Genomic DNA, 24933 nt, shown 5'->3' with positions numbered 1-24933 from the left:
TGCGGCTTAATTCGAAGCGTTAGTTCAACACGATCGGTAGGCAAAGGCGGTACATAAACCTCATATTTAATGAAACTCCACAAGAAAAAATCTAGCGGGATCACATGCGGGGAGCGAGATGGCAAAACGATTGGACCTTCACGACCGAACCGTCGACCGTGAATCGAGCATCGAGAAAATTTTGAACTTCTAGGCGGTAGTTGAAGTGGTGATCCGTCTTTCTGATAATAATGGCGTCCATATTGGTATCATCGTCTTACTGCGGAATTAGAAAATTTTGAAGCGCGTCTAGATAAACTTTACCGTTTACGGGTAGCCTCCTGAAAAAACAACGGGTCGTACAGTTTTTGTTTGTGTAGAGCACGAAAAAAATGCGCTGCAAAGTTTCATGAAGGTTTCCGGTACTCCGGATTTGGCAGTTATGTGTATTCATTCGTCTTGCAACTGATAGACGTAGACTCATCACTAAAAATTACATCGTCTAAAACTTTTTATCGTCGTCTGCAAATCTATACAGCATTTCCACCCAAAACCGAGCCGACCGAATTTGTCGTCATCTGTAATGCGTTGAACAAGGTTGTTTGTACGGTTTTAAGACAATCGTTTACGTAATACGCGCCGAACAGTCGTTTGTGAATCGCAGTTTCACGAGTCGCAAGTCGAGTGGATTCTTTCGGACTACGCGCATAGTTTTTTCTGAGTCGTTCCGCAGCACCGTCAGGGTAGCGTGGGCGACCTGGTGATTGTGTATGTTTAACAGAACGAAACGTCTCGACGAAGGTTTAGTACCAAGAGTAAATTGTATGCCTACTAGGAGGCTCCCTACGTACTCTACGCAAATTACGTTGAACTACATATCGTGAAAAAAAAACACTCGGCGAACACATTCCGCACCAGTAAATTTATCCGTTTTTTAACAATACTGGTGACAGCGCTGAATTCGGAGAATTCGCTGAGAGCAGGCCGAATTCGGTCAGTGAATTACGTGAGCCGAACCTTGATGTGTTTTTCAATGAAAAGAGATCTCAACCGAATCTGTAAGATATATGAATAAATATTTATGTGCTTTTATAGTTGTGAAGTTCTTTTTGAATCGCCCGTTATTATACAAAGTGAGCGATATAACCGAACGCACAATGAGACCGCTACCAAAGCAATTTTGAAAGATTCACACAACTAGCGCGACTAGTGGATATATATGTTACTACTCACTGTTTCTGCCATTTGTCACGTGATTACGTATCGGTACAGTGACATTACGTTTACTTGCAGTGTATACGTTTTGTTGCAGTGCGGTTGTGTTTGTGTAAACCCACCGGGTTGGTCTAGTAGTGAACGCGTCTTCCCAAATCAGATGATTTGGAAGTCGATAGTTCCAGCGTTGAAGTCCTAGTAAAGTCAGTTATTTTTATACGTTTCTGAATACTAGATCGTGGATACCGGTATTGTTTGGCGGTTGGGTTTCGATTAACCACACATTTCAGGAGTGGTCGAACTGAGACTGTACAAGACTACACTTCATTTACACTCATACACATCATCCTCACTCATCCTCTGAAGTATTTGAACGGTAATTACCAGAGGCTAAACAAGAAAAAGAAAAGGTTGTGTTTGTGTAAAACGCCTTTTTCAATCCAGGAGAGGGTAGCTGTAGTTGAGGCCTACATTCGTTGTGGATCGTTTGAAAAATCACGTCAAGTATCCGTAGAAAAATCTCCGAAAGCCTGTATCAAAGGGAAGAGTAGCATACACGATTTAGTTAAAAAATGGCGTACAACAGGTTCGGTTTCAAATGCAAAACGAAACAGCCAACCTTCTTTTAGGACTCCACAAGCCATTGCCGATATTGAAAGAATTACTTCCAGTCCAAAAAAATCGCGACGCATGTTATCCCGACAATGTGGTATTAAATACAGATCTTTTCGTAAAATTCTTCCTGAATTCAAATTGAAACCGTACCGCATTATAACTGTGCAGCAACTAAAGGAGACAGACGAGATGTCATCATAAGACGATGGTCTCCACCTTACCCAGAGTTCTCTACTTGCGAAGGAGAAAGTTTATACATCCAATCCCCACAATATTTGTGAACCGAAGGTGTGAACATTCAACGAGAAATCAACACAACGTTTTGCGTCAGACGACTCTCTATATGATCAATCGAGTACAAAAGTGTATCGATGCCCAGGTTGGTAATTTTGAACATCCTTCCTAACAATAAGGTAAATAAATTCAATATTTAATTTACGTTTTATGTTTTTCTTATTTAATTTATCCGTATCATTCATAAAGTTTCATTCCAACCTCTGCAGCGGTTACGTTATCGGTTCGGTTTTCCGTTGCTCACTCTGTATATACTCCCGTCTAAAATACAGTGTCATCTTTAGCAATTCCTCAAAAAGTGAAAACGAAATTTCGGTGTAGAAAAGTAGGGTATCATATTACAAGTTTGGCTTCCGTAATTATGAATTGTACAGACATATATTTATAAAATTAAATATCTTATCTTTTCCTTGAGTTTACATTTATGAATGTGCAATCTTTAAAAAAAAAAAAAACCATAACTATCGTTACTGAATCTAACAACATAACTATTTTCATATAACTCAAACGCATCACTTCAGGCTATGAGAAAGCATAATCGACTTTAATTACACTTTTTTTTTGTTTTATAATGGTTTGTGTATTTTATGGTACTGCTCTAATCACGGTCTTACCGTAATTTCCCTTGATCCATCCAGAAAAATGCTGGAATAATACATTTTATTTATTCACGGCGTTACATGTCTACTTCATCATGACATGACGTGTAACGGTCGGAATAAAAAGCCTATTTATTAATAATAACTTTATAATTATTAATTATATTTATTCTTTATTTATATGTTTTTTTTTTTAAACAGGGTATTGGTCGGAGCACCACAAGCAGACACAAGACAACCCGGTGTTCATATGGGAGGCGCGGTTTATAGGTGTGATATTAACAGAGATGATGCGTGTCAAGAAATTGTGTTCGATCCGAACGGTAAGTTGAAATATCGCTTAATACCGCACGGTCAGAAAACGTATAGAAAAATCTAACGCTAGTTAGTTTTAATTTTTATTATTACTATAATTTTTTTATTGCGATTTTTTTTTGTTGAATTTATGGGCATCAACCTCTAAAGTCGTTACCCCCTCGTCACGTTTTCTTAATAAAAGAAAAATCACAGATAGGATCGTCAGAGTGTGAAGGGCTATGACATTTAAATAACACCCGACATTTTAATGTTAAATTAAAAGTATTTATATTTTCAATGAAACACGTAAATTGTTAGACGCTACCAAATGAAAGAAAAATAATTGTTACGGTTAGATGTACAGCGCTTCAAACAGGGTATAAACGACCGTTTATCTCCTACTTATGACTATACGTAACACAAATCTTTATTTCACCGAAGGCTTACTGCAAACGGATTAGTAATCCGCTGGCGTGAAGGTAAGCGACTATTGTAATATCTTCTTTACCGTTATCCGAATCGGCTGGAATATTATGTCCTAATCCACGCCTTTTTCCGAGGCTTTCATACATTGTACACTCTTCAAGTAGATGCATATCCAGCGAGCGATTTGTCGTATACAGCGGTAATCGATCTTTATTCGCCGGAAAGCGTATGTGATTTTCTGTTTGTGTATGACGGATTCTCAATCTTGTCGACTTCACTTACACCCGGCGAATCGGTATCGGCTCGCCCTTTTATTTATACGGAGTAATTTTGTATTCGATGTTCTCCGTTTTTTGCTTCAAGTTTTTCTAATAATGTTGGTTTTGACGCCAGCCGTTCGGACAGTTGTTCCATCCGTATTTTCACAATTTGTTGTCGTTCTGGTGGATTCGCAGTCTCATTCGCTGTACTCTGATCGTAATCGCTGTCTCATTCGGTATAGTGCATCTAGAATAGACGTGATGTTTGGAAGAATTACATATCCTCAATGTTTTTTTGTCTCAAATAGCAATACTTTAAACGCGTTTTAAAGAGTCAAGCACTCTTTCTTAGTAGAAATTTTCTGTGAACCAAACACCTTGCTGTGTAGTAATTATGTTTGCCGTATAAAAACTGACCGCATCGGCTGTCTACAAAAATCATGAACAGAACATCCGACACCGTGTTAAATTTTAGAATCGGTATAAAATGTAGTACATCCTTCATAGCTACTGAGAATTGATGGAAAATTCCTGTCGGATGAATACTCGTCGTTTTCCTTTTATTTTTCCATAAGAGGGATTTAATCTCGCTGTAATATTTGGCAAAAGCCGTAGGGGTATATTTCTCTTGTAGAAATTGCTATTGTATCCGGCAAAGAATGTATTGCTAGGTTCGGTTGCAGAACGCATCGTCCCATTTACTTCTTCAACTTTATCATTTTGAAAATATTCATCATTTAACTGTTAATTTTGTATGTAACTAGCCTAATTGTATTTATAGCTCAATTATTTTAAATTATAACCTCAGGAATATATTTTTTTTAAATTTATAGATTATTTTTTTGCTTGCATACCTAAAGGTTTATTTATTTTAATTACTAGATTTGCCATAACCATGCGTAATTAAAAAAGTCAGTCCTTCCGGAAAACAATAAAACTGTACTCAAGAAGAACAAATCTTCATACTAGGATTTATAAGAAAAAAGGTGAATAAAGAGAGAAGCGGTTTCCCGTTGTCTTCACACACCGTTACCACTTTTAATCTGTTTGTGCAGAAAATGGATATACATATATTTATACTAGCCGGCCCGTCTAATCAGAACCTGGACCTTCAGAGTCCAGGTCGGCTCAGCCGAACTTCAGAGCCGATGTAAGGGCTCCTCGGGGCCTACCCGTGGTCGCAGAGCTCGCTTCTCTCGTCTATCCAGTGGGCTCCGTCTCCGGACCCTCACGCTGTTCGTTATCCTCATGATTATGAGAATAATACTGATAAATAAGAATTAAAGTAATCAGGCTTTATAGAAACCTGAAAAAGAAACTAAATTACAAAAGACAATAATAGTAGCTTTCTTCCTTTTTCTGTTTAGCCTCCGGAACCACCATAAGGTATTACTTCGGAGGATGATGTGTATGAATGTAAATGAAGTGTAAGTCTTGTACAGTCTTAGTTCGACCGTTCCCGAGATGTGCGGTTAATTGAAACCCAATCGCCAAAGAATACCGGTATCCACCATTGTATTCAAACCCTTGTAAAAATACCTGACTTTACTAGGACTTGAACGCTGGTACTCTCGACTTCCAAATCAGCTGATTTGTGAAGACGCGTTCACCACTAGACTAACCCGGTGGATTAGAATAATAGTAGCTACGGTAACTAAAGTACACACACCTTTGACGACGAAAAATTCATAACTTATTTCTTTGCCGTAGAAGCGGAAATACGATAATCAAGTAAAAGGATTAATTTTTTTTCCTTTATAAATATATTTAATTCACAGTTTCATCCTTCTTGGATACGAAAAAATAATTAATAATTTTTATATTTTAACCTTCAAGGGAGCTAGGGCTTCGGTCTGCGACTTAAAACCTTCCACGGTATAATACGAACGTATCCTGAAGATTTGAAAGCAATCGATAGGTTGGTTATTTGAGATTTTTCGAGATGAAATATATCTAAAAACATTCTCAGTTAAACCAAGGAAGACGGGGAAAAATTTGGTTGCGACTGATCGGTTAATTTTTTTGTTTATCCAGAACAAACAAAAACCTTCTTCGATATAATAGTGTGGACACAGAAAGAGTCGTACATTAACTTTTCTCTTGATGATTGATTTACTACAGAAGGTTACAGAAAAGCTTGTGCGTGGAAAATAGTATTTTTAGTAACGAAAAAAGCCATGCCTGACGGCGGATTCAAACCAGGACCTCCGAATGAAAAGCCGAGACGTTACGGAGATCGACGGAGGGTATAGCATATGAAGGATCTCTCAGAATAATCGCAGGATTTAATTTCAGTAAAAAAAAGGATTGCAAAATTATTTCGTTATTTTAAAAGGTAAACAAAAATTGTCATCAGTATGAAATAGCATATCTAAAAAAAAGTCCTACATGACGTTTTTCACGCTATCGAATTCTTTTGGAAAAATTATGAATTAATTTTTTCGCACAACTACTGCTCAATCCCGTCTTCGAATTTATATTTTTTATTTAAAAATTGTTCTTATTTTTGAAACGTAAATTTCGATCGTAATTAATCCTTTAACTTTTCGAATCTTAATAAATAATTTTCTTTTAGCCGATGACGGTTCATTTTATTATTATTAATTTATCGCATAAGCTCACAGCTTGTGCTGTGGGAATTGTGCTATGAAAAGTCACGCCTGACTGAATTCAAATCCGGGACCTCCGAAAGAAAGATTTACCCTGCCGCCACGGAGATCGACATGTATAACTGTACTACTTATTCATTATAAATATATATTCGAAAAAATTATAAAACGTGTACCGAACAGCAGGATGTTCTTAGGAAAATAATCGTCCGATATCTTGGGAAAATATTTTTTTAATTACTTTTTACAGGTCATTAACTAGACTAGTACTTTTATTCGTTTTAGTATAAATTTTTTTTTATTGCGACAATTTCATTTCGTATCCATCGTACCTTGAAACAAAAAAAAAGTGTTAAACCTCTACATATATGTTCAATAAATCTATCATAATTTTATACCATAATCTCTGTATGCATTTAAGAATTAGTGGAAAAGAGAGAGAGAGGTTTAAAAAAGGTTGTGATAATTGATAAATTCTTTGAATATTTTTGCGGATAACTTACAATTTTATACCAGTTTTCTTCTCCTTTATTTTTTTAATATTCTATCCTACCTTTATACAGTTTCGTTCATCATAATTACGGGTTTTTGCTACAAACCTGTATATATGCAAGAATATATATATATATATATATATATATATATTTTATCCCGTAAAGAAAGTAATGTTAAATAAACCAACAATTTGTCGACTATTTATCAGTGACGTTTATTTTTCCTTTTTTTTATACTACGACTATATAATTCTAGCTATCCAAGTAAAAAGTCAAATAAATATATATATATATAACATTAATAGATTTATACAGCATGTACTGTATGTTAGAACCAAGTTTGTTTTTCTTTTAATACGGAATTTTCATTTAAAATATTTCCACTTTTATTATTAAAAAAAAGAAAAAGAAATTATGAAAAGATAATAATTCTGTTTGTAAGAAGAATATTCATTATCTCACCGATGGAGGAGACAATTTAAAAATATTTTCCACACCCCATTTATCCCAACAAACAAAATAAACAAATTAAATAGCAACTTATTATCTATGTTAATAAATTGTTTAACAAATTGCATCCTACTGGCAGAATATTATTATTTATAAAAATAAATTCCCATTCGATTATTACATATCTTCTTCTTCTTTTTCTCTGCATTGAGACCTTTCCAAGAAATACCTTTTTCGTCAGAATATATAGAATGTTTCATAAATAAACAAAAAGAATGTTTTACAAGTGAAAATAACGAAAAAAATTCCGTATAAACACGGGTCAAATTATGAATTTCTTGATTCTTATAATAAAATAATGATTATAAAAAAATTCTTAAAAAAATTTGATTCTTATAAATAAATAAAACAAAAGCTGTTAAAAAAATTCAAATAAAATTTATGTATAAACATATCTAGCAATATATAATGTTTTAAAAGCTAGGAAATTAATTTTTTTCTACATTTTCCTAGCGTAGATTAAATTTACAATAGATTTTATTTATTTTCTAATTTATTTGTTAATTAATAATAAAAATAATACCGTAATAAAGCATTTTAAATCATAGAAATATCCTAAACTTCAGTTTCTTTACGAAACACTCTGTATATTCTGTACATCCTGAGGAAAATAAGAAATCAAGAAAGCTAATCGGCTTTCTTGATGTAGACAGCTACATTAAGATATTAGTATTTTTAATAAATAATTAGAAAAAAGGGGCGAAATTTTTCATGATTTATGTTTCATTACACGTGATTTTGTTAGATATTTTTACCAACTGTAACTAAATAACGTTCACGAATTTAGCGTTCTAATAACAACAAATTTTTACAACGAAAAGTTTCAAAATCCTGAACATCTTTAGCTGTTTCTTGAGTTGTGGTTTTTACACAGCTCTACCCCCAGTGCTTTCCTTTTTCATCCCCAAAACACAAATATAATTGTAGATAAATCGTTCGTATCAACAAGTATAAATCGTTCCAACGAATAGTTCGTACGCTGCGCGCAGTCGCCCGACGCGCCACCGTTGGTCCGCTAAGCGCTAGTAGCAGTTAAAATAACAATGTGCGCACATACAACAAACACAGGTGTAAAAATTAAAAATTTTAAAAAACCACGAAGCTGTTTTGAAGAAACATATCTACTGCAGCGCCTCCTGGCGGCTTTAACCGTAAAACTAATCTAAGAATCTGCTCTGTGGTGATAACTATGTACTGCGATGAGATCATACCTATGTAATATAAAAAACCACATCGAAATCGGTCCAGTAGTTTTTGAGGAAAATGGTAACAGACGTACACACACACAAACTCTTACCCCAAACGCATATATCGTCTCCGTTTCGTGGTGGATAAACAATCCCACGCACCATCCTAGGAAAAAGGCGGGTCTATGGCCCGTTCCTATCAAGAATTATTAATCGATCGAACGAATGAATCGAGAAGTTTAAATCGATCGTGCGCTGCGCGTAGCCGCCCGCACGCTCATCGTTGGTCCGCTCTGATCTAATGGCAGCTCATACAACAAACAAACGCACGTACCATCCTTTTTTATGGGAAAAAATATGGGGAGTAATTATACGTTCCTAAAAAAGACCACTATTTAGCCAAACTAAAAGCTCAACGGTAGATTGGTTTTCTTGGCATTTCTCCCGCCGCCACCCCATTCAGACGCCCTAAATCATAAGACCGAATGTCTGTGTCACAATCAGCTATGAGCCTTGAAACAGTTTAGCGACCGCTGTCCTAAATAGCTTTTAGAGCTTACCTAACACCGTGAGCGGACTAAGCGCGGTGCCATACATCAACCGCTCACTTGTCATATATTTACTAAAATGGGTAGGCGCACCCCGTCAACTACTAAAAATATATACGACATCCGTAAAGTAAAATTTACTTCGTCTAGACAATTCGCTGCCACGTCTAGGTCGCTTTATACCAGCAAGTATCTGTTCACCATATTAAAGCGCCTGGATCCTTAATTGGCTGGTACTTAGCCATATATCTCTAGGTTACTTTCACACAGCAGTGCGGTAGGAGTCTTTTCCTTTAGGTAAACTACTGATGTCGGTTGAAGGTAGCAACCGCATCAAGGAACTCCCACACGGTCCGACAATGCGGCTCTCGCCACATTGACTCGCCGCTTTTCCCCTTGACTAATGAGTGAGTCAATTTTCCCCTTGACTTCTAATTTCCAGGGTGGCTCGGTCTCTTCTCCCCCCCCCCCCCAAGAGTAGGGCAGTCAAACATCAGGTGTTCACTTGACTGAACCTCCCCAAAGACGCGCAGCTCATCAGCTGCCAGGCGGAACCGAAACAGATATTGATTTAAATTAACATGGTTGATGAGCACCCGGACATCCGTTACCCTAAAAACGAGCTCGAGGCATACCATCCCCCCCAGATCCTGTGTAAACGTATTCAAGGATCTTCCCTTAGTCGTGTCCTTAATGGTGTCCTATTCCAGCTGCCATGCTTCCATCGCGAGGCTCTGCAGCTTCTTCCGCAGGCCGGAGATGGGCAACTGAACGAAATTTAGAACCGGTGCATTATGATCACAGTTCTGCTCCGGTACTGGCCCGGCTCGAAACCGCATCCCAAATACCTCGGCCTCCCGATCTCTTAGCAATTTCCACATGGATGCCTAAACTTTCACCACTAAATCGATTAGGAGAGCCTTTCCCAATACGGTGATAGCCTCGTAGGAGTTTGTTTTAAAAACACCAGTGCATACAATTAAGGCTCTGCGCCGGGCATTCCTTAAATTTTGAAGAAGTGCTCTATTCATATCCAACCCATACGCCCAAACGGGCGCTGCGTAAGAAGTCATGCTTTCAAAGACACCTCGGTACAAAATGTACATTTAATGGCCCGACAACCCATAGTCTTTCCGAGCAATCCTAAGTTTGTGCATCACTGACACGGCGTCCACCGCTACTTGCTTAATGCTGTTGAAAAAAAGCGACTTCTCAACAAACAAAACACCTAGGTACTTATGAACTCTAACTCGGATGATTACACAGCCTTTATGCTTAATGTGGGAGTTACGCCTGTACGATAATTTGTCTGCACCCTTGAGAAGCATGTCTTAAGCACAGAAACCCTTAAATTTTGCATATCCATCTAGCCCTCTGCGGTTGACAAGACCGACTGCGCCCGGTATTCTAGCTGCGGTCGTGAATTACCACGAACAAAAAGGAGACAGTCATCGGCGAAAGCCTGGGCCGTGATCCTTTCTGGAAATGTCAATCCCAGAAATCCGTCGAATACCAGGTTCCACAGCAAGGGAACGAGAACAGACCCTGCGGGCTTCCCCTGGTGACGGATTTTTCCGCAACTAGGTGCGCATCCTTAAACAGAACCGTACGGTTAGACTAATAGTCACGTATCAAAGCCTGCAGGGCTACGGGAACATTGCGGCGTTCCGACTCATAGAGGACAGAACTCCAACACAAGGAAGGAAATGCTGCCTCTACGTCTATAAAAATTGCAAAAACATATTTACAGTCGGTGCTTTCCACCTCGGCAAGAGCATTTAAGATGCAATTCTCGGTGCATCTACCAATGGTAGGATGTGTAAACGTACAACGGTAGGAAAGCCCGTTTTTTGTTACCAGTCGATGATGATGATCGATCTAGCCTCCCACGAAGTGCTCGCATACCTTACCACTCTAGCCTCACTCGCAGCCCCCACGGGAAGCCCATTATTGTTAAATAAAGATTTTTTAAATTTATTTAATATAATTTTATTTAACGTAAATTTAATCGTATTATTTTGTAATATTGATTCGAATCATTCAGTTCAATCCCAGCTCATACAATGATAGTGACTCGCTGTTCATAGTTCATTAATTCCATTCATTGAAGTTTGTGTTTTAACCGACATATCTCCTCTATTACATATATATTTTTTGCGAAATGAAATATATGTAAAAACCTTCTCAGTTATGCCAAGAAACATTGGTACAAATTTGATTTCGATTGATCGAGTAGTTTTTTTATTTATCTCAAAGAAATAAAAACCCTTTTACTCTTTATGTAATAATATAGATTTTTCTTATCGTTAAAATCGTATAGTAATCCTGTTTGTTTATTTATGAAAAGCATGATGATGACATTTTTGTTTTTCTTAAAAAAAAAGTATTTACAACTTTGGAATATGTATAATTAATTAAACGTAATCGTTTATAATATTTTTTTTTTTAAACGGTTTAAAATATTTTTAGATCCATTTTTACGCGTACATTATAAAAGATTAGGAGAGATTAGGATAAAAGATAATATTATTTTAATTTTATATTATCGTGATTTATTTTACCGATCTAGAATGTTTTCTTATGATTTTTATTATTATTATTATTATAAAACAAATACTATGAATTAGATGGTTAGGATAATTATAGTTTTTTCAAACATAACTAGAGATAGATTTTAAAGTTTAAGCTTTATATAAATTACGGAAATGTTAAACGACATCGTTGGCGACCGAATTCTTAATAAAATTCTAGAGAAAAAAGGAGGAAGTGAAAACTGACATAAAAATGGATAAATAGTTAACGTTCAGCTCTTTCACGTTATTACATATTCAAAACATGTAACTCTGTAACTCCGGCTGATGTTTAGATTTTTTATATAAGATTATTTTTTATTATCATTTTTTGTTTATATTCTGAAGTAGTACTAACGCTACATTTTGATATCTGATTACGGTGTAACTAGTTCATCCGATTCCACCCACGTCTGTATAATGTTCTACTCTTGCCGTAAGCAATTTTTACCGAATTTAGTAATTCTAAGTCGTTTGGAAAATATCTGTAATTTTATTTTTTTTATTTTCTTATCTTTCTTTTGGTTACGTAGACTTTTTATATAATTTCTATTATATATAATAAATAAAAATTATAGAATTTTATCGGAAGTCAATATACGTATTAAAATAATAAAAAAATAAATTTTATTTTATAACGGGTTTAGGTTTCTTGTTTCATATACATGCGCGTGTGAGTGCGTGCGAAAAAATATAAATTATATAAGATCAAACCCTTTTACTCTCTCATTCTTTGTCTATTTTTCTCTGATGCTCTGTATGTAAATATATATAATTAACAATTGATTTTTTTCCTAGAGATTTTCATTGTTGGAATGATGATTCTGGTTTCAATTTAAAATTGTGAGACAGTAAATTTTTCTTTCACGTTTCAGTTATTTATTTTTTTTTTTTTTATTCAATAAAAATGCGATTTCTTCAACTCCCTTTTACGTTCAGTTGACGTTAACGCAGATAAATTTAAAAAAAATTATATTCTCTACAAATTTTGTTTCAAAATGTTACTTTTTTTACTGCAAAGTTAGCAAAATTATTGCATATCAGCCCTAAGAATTGTGTTTTGCGACCCCAATTTTTTTTATTTAAAATAATTTTCTTAAAATTTACTAGAGATACAGTTCTGGGATCGGTTTTGTTAAACTTTTTCGGATCAAAAAAAATTATATTTACACTTAATGTCATTTTACTTTCAAAAACCTTTATTATAATTACATTCTACCCCGTGAATAAAAATCGGGGCGAAATTTTTCACCGGCTACAACTGGGAAACGAAGATTACCCAGTAGGTGTACGATGTTTGATTTCAGATAAACATGTTACTACCTATTATGTATAAAATAACTGTGAAAAAAATGTTTTAGATTTGTAATGAACCGTAATGATTATTACGTCAAAATTTAAGGGATATTTAAAAAAAAAAATATTCGGAGACTCACAAAGAAACTGAAAAAATGTTAAAACATTTTCTACAAGTAAAATTAAAAAAATTGTTCACATAAAGTAAACGAGTCCGAAAACGGTTCGTTTTCGAGTTATATGTTTTATTTCTGTTCGATGGGATAAATGAACCGATACTGAATTTCATGGAACTTAAATTTAGGGGTACATCGATCGTTTCGTGTGGTATTTTACCTAAAAATAATCGACTAAAACAAACCCCAGATCTGCAGTTATTCTTTGAGAGAATTCTTGTAAAACACAATTCTTTAGGTTTGATGTACAATAAGTTCGTTAAATTGCCAGCGAACGTAAAAATTTTATAACAAATTCTTTAGTAATCCACCGGGCTGGTCTAGCGGCGGTTAACTCGTAATCGCAAATCGGTTGTTTAACTGCTGACTTTCAAAGTCAAAGGTTCTGAGGTTCAAATCCTAGTAAAAATTAGTGGCTTTTATATGAATTTTAATACTAGACTGTGAATACCGGTAAACTTTAGCGGTTAGGGTTTAATTAACCGCACGTCTAAGAAACTATCGTTCTGATTCTGTACAACACTACAATCATTCAGATGTCGTACATACGATCCTCATCTCGTTGGAACGCGGGGGGTTTGCTTATTGTTCACTAATCGAACAGATTGCAACGTACACAAAAGAAAAAGAAAATTTTTAATGAATTTAATCGTGAGAAAATAAATAAATAAAAGCTCTTAAACAGTTTATACACAACTTACGTATATCTTATAAATAAATATATAATTTTTTGAAAGTTGGCAAAGTTAATAGAAAAACCTTTCCGACATTTTCCTAGAATTTATTTAATTTACGATAAATTTTATTTATTTCTTTAATCTATTTGTTTATTATTATTAATAATAATAATAATAATAATAATAATAATAAAATAACTATAAAAATAATAATAATAATAATAATAATATACCTGTTTTATAAGGTAAAATCAAGAAAACTGATAGCATTCTTGATTTCTCTCCATCAAAGTGTTTTTTTTTTTGTCTTCAGTCATTTGAACTGGTTTGATGCAGCTCTCCAAGATTCCCTATCTAGTGCTAGTCGTTTCATTTCAGTATACCCTCTACATCCTACAACCCTAACAATTTGTTTTACATATTCCAAACGTGGCCTGCCTACACAATTTTTCCCTTCTACCTGTCCTTCCAATATTAAAGCGACTATTCCAGGATGCCTTAGTATGTGGCCTATAAGCCTGTCTCTTCTTTTAACTATATTTTTCCAAACGCTTCTTTCTTCATCTATTTGCCGCAATACCTCCTCATTTGTCGCTTTATCCACCCGTCTGATTTTTAACATTCTCCTATAGCACCGCATTTCAAAAGCTTCTAATCTTTTCTTCTCAGATACTCCGATCGTCCAAGTTTCACTTCCATATAAACCGACACTCCAAACATACACTTTCAAAAATCTTTTCCTGACATTTAAATTAATTTTTGACGTAAACAAATTATATTTCTTACTGTTATTCTTAAATCCACTTATCCATTGTTATTATTTAATTGTAATTTTTTTTACCATAAGAGGCTAATAATTATTAATAAATCAATATATTTATATTACAAAAAAAGGAAAATGAAAAAAAGGAAGAACATGTTATAACAAAAAATAAATAAATAAATAAACAGGAAAGAAATGTTACAAACAAATTAAGTGTAAAAAGATTAAGAGAAGGTGATAAATATAAACAGGAAGAAAACGTTAAGATCAAGGAAAGAATAAAAAGATTAAGAACGGATGATAAATATAAAGATAGAGAAATTTTGACAACTAATCGACGTGTACACAAATAAAGACGAGAAGAATATCAAACCAAAGAGCGATTAAATGATCGACAACGAAAAACAAATAAACGAAATGACGATCGACTGCGACTTAGAGAGAATATTGTCCGATAATATCACAGAAGTAATGACCTAAACGATAAGAATTTTTTGCAATTTATCAAAGATCAGGCATGTTTGTCTCAGGGTATACGTTATTCTTATATATTTTTCAGTCATTCTGTAGTTAACTTTAATATAGATAAAATTAAACAGACATTTCGGAATAATTAAATGAAATTAAACTAGAAAATCCAAAAATAATACGATTCTAAATTATAATTTTCAATTAATATTAAGTAATCAGACGTTTCACCGATCTGTTTTACGAAAATCTGTAAAATATGTTTTACAAATCTATTTTACCAAATCTATTAAATTACATACGCGTTTTTAAAAGAACATAACATTTTATTTCACTAATAACTTGTGATTTTTTTTCATATATTTTTTTTATTGTTATTGAATAATTTTTATTGTAATTTTTGTCGATTACAATCAAAAGGGGAGGTACACAACTTGATACTGCAATAGTCCTAAATAAAAAATTTCAGCATTCTACGGCTAATCGTTTTTGAGTTATGCGAGATACATACTTACGTACGTACAGACGTCATGCTGAAACGAATCAAAATGGATTCAGGGATGGTCAAAATGGATATTTCCGTTGAAATCTGAAAACCGACATTTTTCGCGATCGCAATATTTCCTTTACTTCGTACAAGGAAGTAAAAATTCTGTATTTTAATTTTAAACTGAAACAAGAATCGTTTTAATGTTGAAAAATATCTACAAACAAAATCGATTATTATAAGTAAATAAAAACGCAGTGCGTGCGTTAATATGCGAAATAACTAGTAAATAAATCTTGTGGCGGAAAAAGAAAAAATAGACCTTAAAAATCAATTGAAATGAGCGATTAAAAATGGCCGATAGCATAAAATTATTGAAAATAAATCGAAATTAATACATACGTGTTTAAAGGTAAACGGAGATCAAAATAAGATCTAGATTTTTTTTATTATTATTACTACGGAGCGATTTGTTAAGCTTCAAATTTATCGGTAAAAATATACATCGACTATTTAATGTTAGTCGTTTGTATGGCCTGTTATGTCTCCCTCTAGTATCATAAAATCGAGGTTTTATCGTATTAAAGTTAATCATAAATATTAGAGAATTTATGAAAATTGTAAATTATCACAGAAGTATGCGTTTATAGAAATATTTATAATAACTTGTTATTGATTATAATGTTTTAACGTAAAATATTTGTCTATTTATCATATATATATATATATACACACACACACCGTTTATTTTAATTTTATATTTTACATTTATTTTTATTTTTTGATATTTTATCATATGGAAGAGTAGTAGGGCATATTGATTTATTCCAATGTTTTCAATAAATCTGTAAAGCGTATGTGAATTGAGAAAAAAACTTTTTTTTAGAACTGGTTTTTTTATTGAGAAACACACACACTCACATATATATGCAAATTCTATAATTTAGAATTTTAATGTTTACGGTGATATATATATATATACATATAGGAAACGTTAAAAGCATCAATTTATTTTTTTTAAAGGTATTTTATTTTTAAGTATCATACGCTACTGTTCTGATATGATATAAATTGAGTATTTAAATGGAGATTTAAGAAATAATAATAGAATTGATAATAATGATGTATTTAAATGTATAAAAAATATTTAGCACGGGCCAAAATCGTGAGTTTTTAATTTTTTTCCTGTTTTAAAGCACGTTTCGTTTATTTTTTTTTTTTTTGCGTATATATTCTGAAGAGAATGTTATTATTATATTTTTTATTAATTCTTTTAACTTATTTTCAATTTATTTTATTACAATATTTTTATATTTAAGTATATAAAAATTTAATAAAAATGCCAAAAATCTTTAATAAAGGCTGGAAAAGGTAATTATAAATTTCATCGCGACATTAATCACGTCGGATGTTTTTTTAGCGATGAGTTATTAAGTAACTCGCTTTGCAATTGAAGTAAAACATCTAAATTAAAGCTAAACGATTTGTAAAATTCTCAATAAACAAATAACAAATAATTTCTAAAAAAAAAGAACTCGATTCTGAGATTTAAATAATTTTTAGATCAAATTTATAACTAACTAGCTGACCCGGCAATGCTTTACTATCGCTAGATGTAAGTATATATATATATATATATATATATATATATATATATATAGAGAGAGAGAGAGAGAGAGAGAGAGAGAGAGATTAAATGAACGCAATTAAAAGTTTGATAAAGCATTAAAAAACTGAAAATTACAGAACTTCAAAAAATGTAACCTTTCACTTTATAGAAGTCAGAATGTAAATAAATTCAATTGTCAAAACAACAGCAGTACCAGTCGGATTTAATTCAAACTGCTCTCTAACCGCAGTAATCTGTTCAAAATACCCCTAACTTTTTTTTCTACTCGTCAGATCGAGGTTCTCAGTAGCTTTAAACCTTCTTCGGACAACGCGGACCGTTTTGCAAAAAACCGCGAGTAAAACGATCCAGTAGATTTTTAATCTATAGCGGACACGCATACGAACATCGCCTTTTATATGAATAGATGCGATCTTTTTTCGAATTAGATTTTTCATTATTTCCCGGGCCTCAGAAAACCCCGGAAGATATATACACCGGCGTAGCTATAAAAGGAAAGTACAGCGATCGGTCAAACTTTTCAGAATCGGGGTTTTTGCAAATGCTGACGTCTTAATTCCCCTTACTCCAAAAAACGCAAAAAAAGTTGCAGAAATGTACTTAGATGCGCTGCCGTTTTATTTTTATGAATATCTCTGGACTCACTCGACATGTATACTTCGAAAATTATTCAAAAAACTTTTATTTATATATGCAGCGTTGGCGGTTAATAGAGGGGAGAGGTACTTTTCACGATTTTAATTTTTTCGCTCGTTGTATAATAATCGTAGAAAATTAAGCTTTAATACGAAGAAACTATTTAAGTTATTTAAAATTCCTAACTTTTAAGTCCATCGAATTTAGAGACGGGATATATTATTTCAAGTCGACTATTATTATAAGGGGTATGTTAAGATTATTTGCAAACGGTTTTACTTCATATCACGTAAGCTCGTTGACTAAACAGATTGAAATTTGGCAAAAATATTTGGTTCTCTCTCTCTCTGTCTCTCTCTTTCTCTTAGCGAGAATATATATATATATATATATATATATATATATATATATATATATATGAATATCGGGGTTTTAAATTTTGGTAAAACTTAATAAATATTACGTAATTAATATTTTAACTAACCCGATAAAGGAATAACTATTACCTTTTTTAAATATTTATTAATTTTTACGTACGTTGATAAATTATACGTGAAATTAAAGAGCAACGCAAACAATTTTTCCTACTTTCAGTGCAAGCACTATTCGTCACACGGCACACATCCAGCCGATAGGAGAGGTCATCCCGTAGTTTAATCGGCGAGTCTGGGGTAACCGATACGACAGCTGCTTCGACCCTTCGTCTCAAGTCGGGGTAGGTCAACCGGTTCGTATTGCAGTCGAGGAAAGATCCGTAGTTGTAATATATCAAGATAATAGTGTTTCAGATACATTTGCTTCCGCGAAAACGAACGGTCCGTAAACTTGCCGTCGGGATACGGTACAAAAAAACATTCAATTTTGGGGAGACTCGTACACAGTACAATATTTCGTGAGGATTTTCTGATCCGCAGATACGTACATTATAAGTATTTGCTTTTCCATTAACGAGATGCGTTGATTCGTCACCGAATAAGATAGGATAAAAAAATTTTCATCGTCACGTTGCATCGTTACATTTGCGAAGCTAGCATCCAAACCTAATCTGTAGGTTTTAAAGCTTGTAACCGGCTATAAACGATACGGACGCAGTTGTATGGGTTTCCTAAAAAACCCTCCGTACAGACGACACTGAAATCGCTAATTCGCGGGTATCCTTCCTAACGGATTTCCAAGGACTACGAACAAAAGGCTGTCTTTCACGTTCAATTTGTTTTTGTTCAATTCGGTCATTCTGTACGCGGTTTAAAATTGCTTATACCATCTACGAATGATATTGTCGCTCGGGAAATCGCAACGGAATTTTAAACGGAACGCACGTTGAACGGTAATTCCAGATTCACACTTCGCAAACTGCAAGACACAGAACGCTTTCTGTTCCAGGGGGGGGCGTCTCCATCTTTGCTACTAGCGCTGTCAAGCGGAAGGAGCAGGAAACAGCTTATGAGCTTGTTCACTGCTAAAACTGCGAGTCTGTCTTTAATTTCCATATAATTAATCGGCGTACGTGAAACTTAATAAGTATTACAAACTTTAAAACCCCCGATAATCATTTTGAAACGTTAAATATATCCCGAGTCCGACATGATTTTCGGCTCCATCAGAAAAGGAGATATCACGGTAAATATTTTTTTAATAAACTTTTTTTAACCTTGTTGAACAATACCGCACCAAATCGGGCCGAGTTATAGAGGTAAATAATTACCGAAATCAATAAAATTTTAAGCCCCGCAAAAACAAGAGCTGAATGGGACCCTTCTTAAAATATAAATCCGTTTAAACTTCATTTTTCAAGATTGAAAATCCAACTACATCTAGTACTAATTTACATTACACGGGAAAGTATTTTTTTATTTTAATAACAGGAAGTCCAATTGTACCCGACTTAAGAATTTTTGAATTTAAAACAATCTGAAGCTTTATTTCTTTTTCAAGTTGCGGTTGTCATCAAAAATATTATTAGGCGCTTTCGAACAAAGGGGTTCAATCGGAATTAAAAATATTTTTATTTTTTCCGAATTATATTTTCAATACTTCACAATTTTAAGGTAAAAATGTCATCGCTCAAATGAAATAGATCGACCCAAACATTTTTAGTGAATATTTTGATATTTTTTTTAATTGTACTCAAAATATTGCATAATTAAAGGATTAATATTAAAATACCCGATGGAATATTTAAAGTAAAAATCGGTAAGGAGCAAACCCGAGAAAATTTTGTAACCCGTTTCGGCTTTTTCTATTTTATGTATTTCGAAATCAGTTTTTTAGAACAAAAACAGGAGATGAAGTCCGATTCGGACAGATGTGCCTTCCCCGTGTAAGACCAAATATATCATCGATTAAACTTTATTTGGCTATAAGTCTGGAACCGATGAAAATAAGTACCGCTTATGATATATCGTTGGAAAGCTCTCGACGAGGGTTTATTACTGCAGTTAGGAAAAATTCCAAAATAAAAAAAAAAATTGATTTTTGGCTTTTTTGGGCGCTTTTGGTTCAGTCGAATGCAAAAGGTGAGGTATAAAATTAGATGTTACAACAGTCCTAAATCCAAAATTTTCACATCCTACGGCTAATCGTTTTTTACTTATGCGAGATACATACGTACGTACAGACGTCACGCTGAAATTAGTCAAAGTGGATTCAGGGATGGTCTAAATGGATATTTCCGTTGAAATCTGAAAACCGAAATTTTTCGCGATCACAGTACTTCCTTTACTTCGTACAAGTTAAATATCGTATTTCGTACAAGGAAGTAAAAAAGAAAGGGCCGTTAATTTTTGTAAACAAAACCGCAAAAAAAATTATTTATCTTTTGGTGAATCTCGCTCCTGTTGTACAATCTCGTGCGGATTGCAGTGATCTTTTTGTGTCATTTCACTTGGTTTTTTTTCTTCTATTTTTTAACAAAATTTCTTGACTTCGTTTCAAACAAAAGGCACGAAGTGCAACGGCCTTGTTTTTATACAGACTATGATTTTTCTATTACCGTAATTTTCATATTTTAATTAATTTTTTAAAAAAATACTATTTTACAAGTTTTAATGAATTTATTCATTAATTTTATCCTTATTTCAACGAATTGGTTGAATACGCGAACAAACATAGTTTTTATTTTATAATAAAGTACTGCATTTAGTTGTTTGTGTTTGATAAATTATAGTAGTGCTGCTATCTATTGAAATTCACATTAATTATTATTTTTTCGTTAGAATTTTTTTCTTTTCAATTTCTAAAGCTCGTCACCGATAAATTCAAATTGTTTTTATTATCTATTAAAAAAAAAGTATTCAGTTGATATTTGTTTGTGTCTCCACAGAATTATTGCGCTTAGTTATGTTTTATGTTATCTCAGGATAGAACAGTTACATTAATTCCGGGCTAATGTTTAAAACTCGTTACAAAAAATTCTAAAACTCGTTTTATTATTTTTGATGTCATAAATAAATATATTCGACTTTTTTCATTTCTAGTAGTTTTCTGGTTTGATGCTGCTGTAAATTAAGTGTGCGGGTGTAATAATTTAACATACTTTCTGACGATGCCTATAGATGAAACTTTGAACAGTTACTAAGATCGGGTGACTTTGAAAATATCCTCCCGTACGGTGGTAAATTAGGGGTGGAATTTTAGGTTGCAGGAATAAAAAATCTTTTGAAATCCAAATTATCCTACTAATTAAACTAATGCGATGTATGATAATAATTTGATCGAAGTATAAAGCAACTTTTTAAAAATTTTAAAAGATTTTTGTAATATTATTTGAAGGTAATTTTTTGCAAAACTTAGAAAATACAGATTATTTAAAACTCAGTAGCTGTGTCTTACACAAACGCACTGTAAAAATTTCATTTTCCTACTTTAAGCAGTTCATGAGATATCGGGTCTTCTTTTCCTTAAAAAACCTGCAATTATCCGAAAACGATTAAAAACGTCATTTATTGTAGGTCAATGCATCCCGGTACCGCATTCTGCATCGTCTGGATTTTCTTACTCATCATCGTTATATTCTGGTCGAGTATTTTTCCTGCTTTTCTTAGTCGCACGTTAATAAACTGTTTTTGCTTCCTTATCGGTACTTTTTATTCGACGATCTTTTTTACCATTTTCTAATAAGGCTCGGCTGGTATTTCGCAATAATTAGCCCATCCGCTTCAGAATATGACCAAAATATCAAATTTAACCAAAATGACAATTTTTTTCTATGCAAACACTATATAATAACTAGACAGTGCTAACAAAAAAAATAATAATTTTAAAAACTTCAAACTTCGGATTTTTCAGTGAGCGGAGCTTAACAAAAAAATCAATTTTGGCCCTAAAAATGTTATTTTTGCTTATTTTATTGTTTTATATGCGTAAAATATCATTTGAAATAAGGAAACGTAAAAAAAATCTAATTTAAAAAAAAATTCAAGGTACCAGGAGGTACCAGGTCGCCTTAAGACGTATTGCGATACGCAATTTCTACACTACATAGCGGCGTGTGTATAAATGTATTCCAAAAAAGCTGTCAAAGTACTGCATAACTTTCCCGGCCACGTCGATCAAGTCGTGATTATAAAAATAAGATTTAACCATAATAATTCGCAAATTTCGAATAAAACCGTTTTTGATTTTACGGGCTTCCTTATTCTCTGGGGATAATTTTCTCTGGTAAATTATTTATAAAGAAGTGATCCGTAACAAAATAAAAATTAATTTAAAAGAAAATTGTTTAAAAAAAATTGAAAAAATAACTTTTAAGAAAATAATGAAAAAAAAAATTGCTTCTCGTTTTGGGTATGAAATATAGGTGAGGTGGTAAAGCTACTTCAATTTTATTGGCCCTTTAAGTGTTAAAAAAATACAAAAAAAGATAATTTTTAATAGTTACAAGAGTTAAAGCCAAAAAAAAAAAACAGATTATATTTTAGTGGTAGGGAATAAATCTTAAAAAAAACATTGTAATATTAATATACAGGTAAAGAGTAATAAATTTGTTAAAGTAATGTTTTTCTAAACGTATCATCCCCTTCAATGAAAGCTAAAATAAGAAAAAGAGAATTTTCATAAACGTCTCTGCGTTTTAGAAACAGGATCTGTAATTTTTTAAAAATCGTATGAAAAATTCTCTGTCAGGGCTCGTATGAAAAATTCTCTGACAGGCTGACAGGGATTCGAACCCGGGACCTCCGGATGGAAGGCGAGACGCTACCGATCCGTCGTGGAGATCTGTGGAGTTTTTAAATAAAATAATTAATACGGTGTATTATGCTACGCTGTTCTGATCAAGGTTTCCCTTGATCCATCCAGAGTGCTCTACATTCCTGCGGTGTTCTACGTAATACGGCATTAGGAATAATCGTACCGATCAAAACAAAAAGTTTAATTTAAGTATTGACGTAAAGTTTATTTACGTTCTATCGTAATATTATTCTTTCTTTCTGTCGTATTTCTTTTTCTTCGTTTTATTTCTTTTCAGACCGATTCTTCTCGAAACGAATCTATACCGTTTAGTACTTCTTTCAACCCACGTCGTCTGAAAATCTTAAGATTTTTAGTTTGCCGCTGTGTAATTTACTAGCCGGCCCGTCTAGCCAGAACCTGGATCCTCTAGCCCCCAGGTCGGCCCAGGCGAACCCCGGAGCCGACTCGGGAGCTCCTCAGAGCCTCCCGGGGCCACGGGGCCTACCCCAGGGCCGCAGAACTCGCTTCGGCCGTCATTCCCGTCTAACCATAGGGCTCCGCCCCCTGGAACCCCGCACTGTTCGTTATCCTCATTATCGTAAGAATAATATTGATAAATAACGATTAAAGTATTCGGGCTTTATAGAAACCCGAAAAAGAAATTAAATTACAAAAGATACAATATACTAACTACGGTAATTAAAAATGTACACACACCTTTGACGACCAAAAATTCATAACTTATTTCTTTGCCGTGGAAGTAGAAATATAATAATAAAGTAAAAGCATTAATCTGTTTTTAATTTCCAACTTCGCTCTCCTTGGGGTGAAGAACTAACGAATATTTTTATTATTTTAACCTTCAAGGAAGCCAGTGCCTCGGTGTGCGGTTTAAAACCTTCCACGGTATAATACGAACGTCATCTTGAAAATTTGAAAGCAATCAATCGGTTGATTCTTCGGGATTTTTCGAGAAGAATGATATCTAAAAACCCTTTTCAGTTATGCCAAGAAAGACGGGTAAAAATTTGGTCGCGATCGATCGAGTAGTTTTTTGTTAATCTCGAATAAAGAAAAGCCCTCTTCGTCATATGTAATAGTATACTCGTAGGTTATATTGTATAGCTCTACAAAATATTATGTATTACATTAACGTATCATAATCTGATCAAATTTTGGACGTCGAGATTTTTGTAGACCTAAACAAACACGTTGCATGATCTCTTAGACAAAAAAACGAAACACAATATTAGCATCGAAGAATTAGGAAAGAATGTGTACGCTGGTATATGTTGACCTGCTTTTTTCTTGATATCGTCAGATATGACAGACCGATTGGATGAAATTTGTAACGAAGATTGCTATATATATGGGATATTGATGCCGTTTAATTTTGGTCGTAATCGGTGAAGGTGAGCTAAATTTTTTACTTAATTCTTATTACGTAGCTAAGATACATTTCTGATATGTTCGGTCTTATTTAAAAAACGATTTCTTTCTTTTTTGTCTAGATTTAAATAAAAATCAAATTGTTGTACTAAATTAGAACGTCGTACTTCGGCTTTGTATTTTTCAAATTTCATTCACGGGCGGGAGAAATTTACCTAATTTGTATTTTGGCTTTTTTTTTTAATCGGTTATCGTTTTGTTTGATATCTTCAGATCGGGTCGACCTATTTTTACGGCATTTTGAATAATAATGATTTCTAAATATCGCTCGGTCGAACCGTATTCAGAATTACGTAACTGAATTACGGGCCGTTAATTCCAATTATCGGTTAAGAAAAAAGGTAATTAAATCACTGTGGGTCTCGTAGTTTTAGCCGAAATGATATGCAACTCTTCGCTGAAATTTTTATATTTCCTTATTTTATAGTTATTCCGTTCTCAGTTTTTTCAACTTCGTTTTACGTAATGCTTTTTATTTACGTGTAAGTTGAAAAGCGACAAAGTAACCGGGACCGTATTAGATCCATTTGCTGTACCTTCTTTTAAAAAAATAATAAAACTAAAGACGTATCTTTA

At 33.5% G+C, this 24933-nt stretch overlaps 1 protein-coding gene across 3 annotated transcripts in view; it reads left to right on the top strand.

Annotated features, from left to right (window-relative positions):
- Nucleotides 1-24933, top strand: part of LOC142333690 (uncharacterized) — a 492609-nt gene that overhangs the window by 208634 nt on the left and 259042 nt on the right. For all 3 annotated transcript variants that reach the window (XM_075381116.1, XM_075381117.1, XM_075381115.1), the window contains exon 2: nt 2904-3025. In XM_075381116.1, the coding sequence (XP_075237231.1) occupies nt 2904-3025 (122 nt within the window). The remainder of the gene's footprint in view (nt 1-2903; nt 3026-24933) is intronic.

Source organism: Lycorma delicatula, chromosome 13 (genome assembly GCF_047948215.1).
Source record: "Lycorma delicatula isolate Av1 chromosome 13, ASM4794821v1, whole genome shotgun sequence".
Lineage (NCBI taxonomy): Eukaryota > Metazoa > Arthropoda > Insecta > Hemiptera > Fulgoridae > Lycorma > Lycorma delicatula.
Note: the sequence above shows the minus strand (reverse complement) of the source record. Positions and strands in the feature narration are given on the sequence as shown.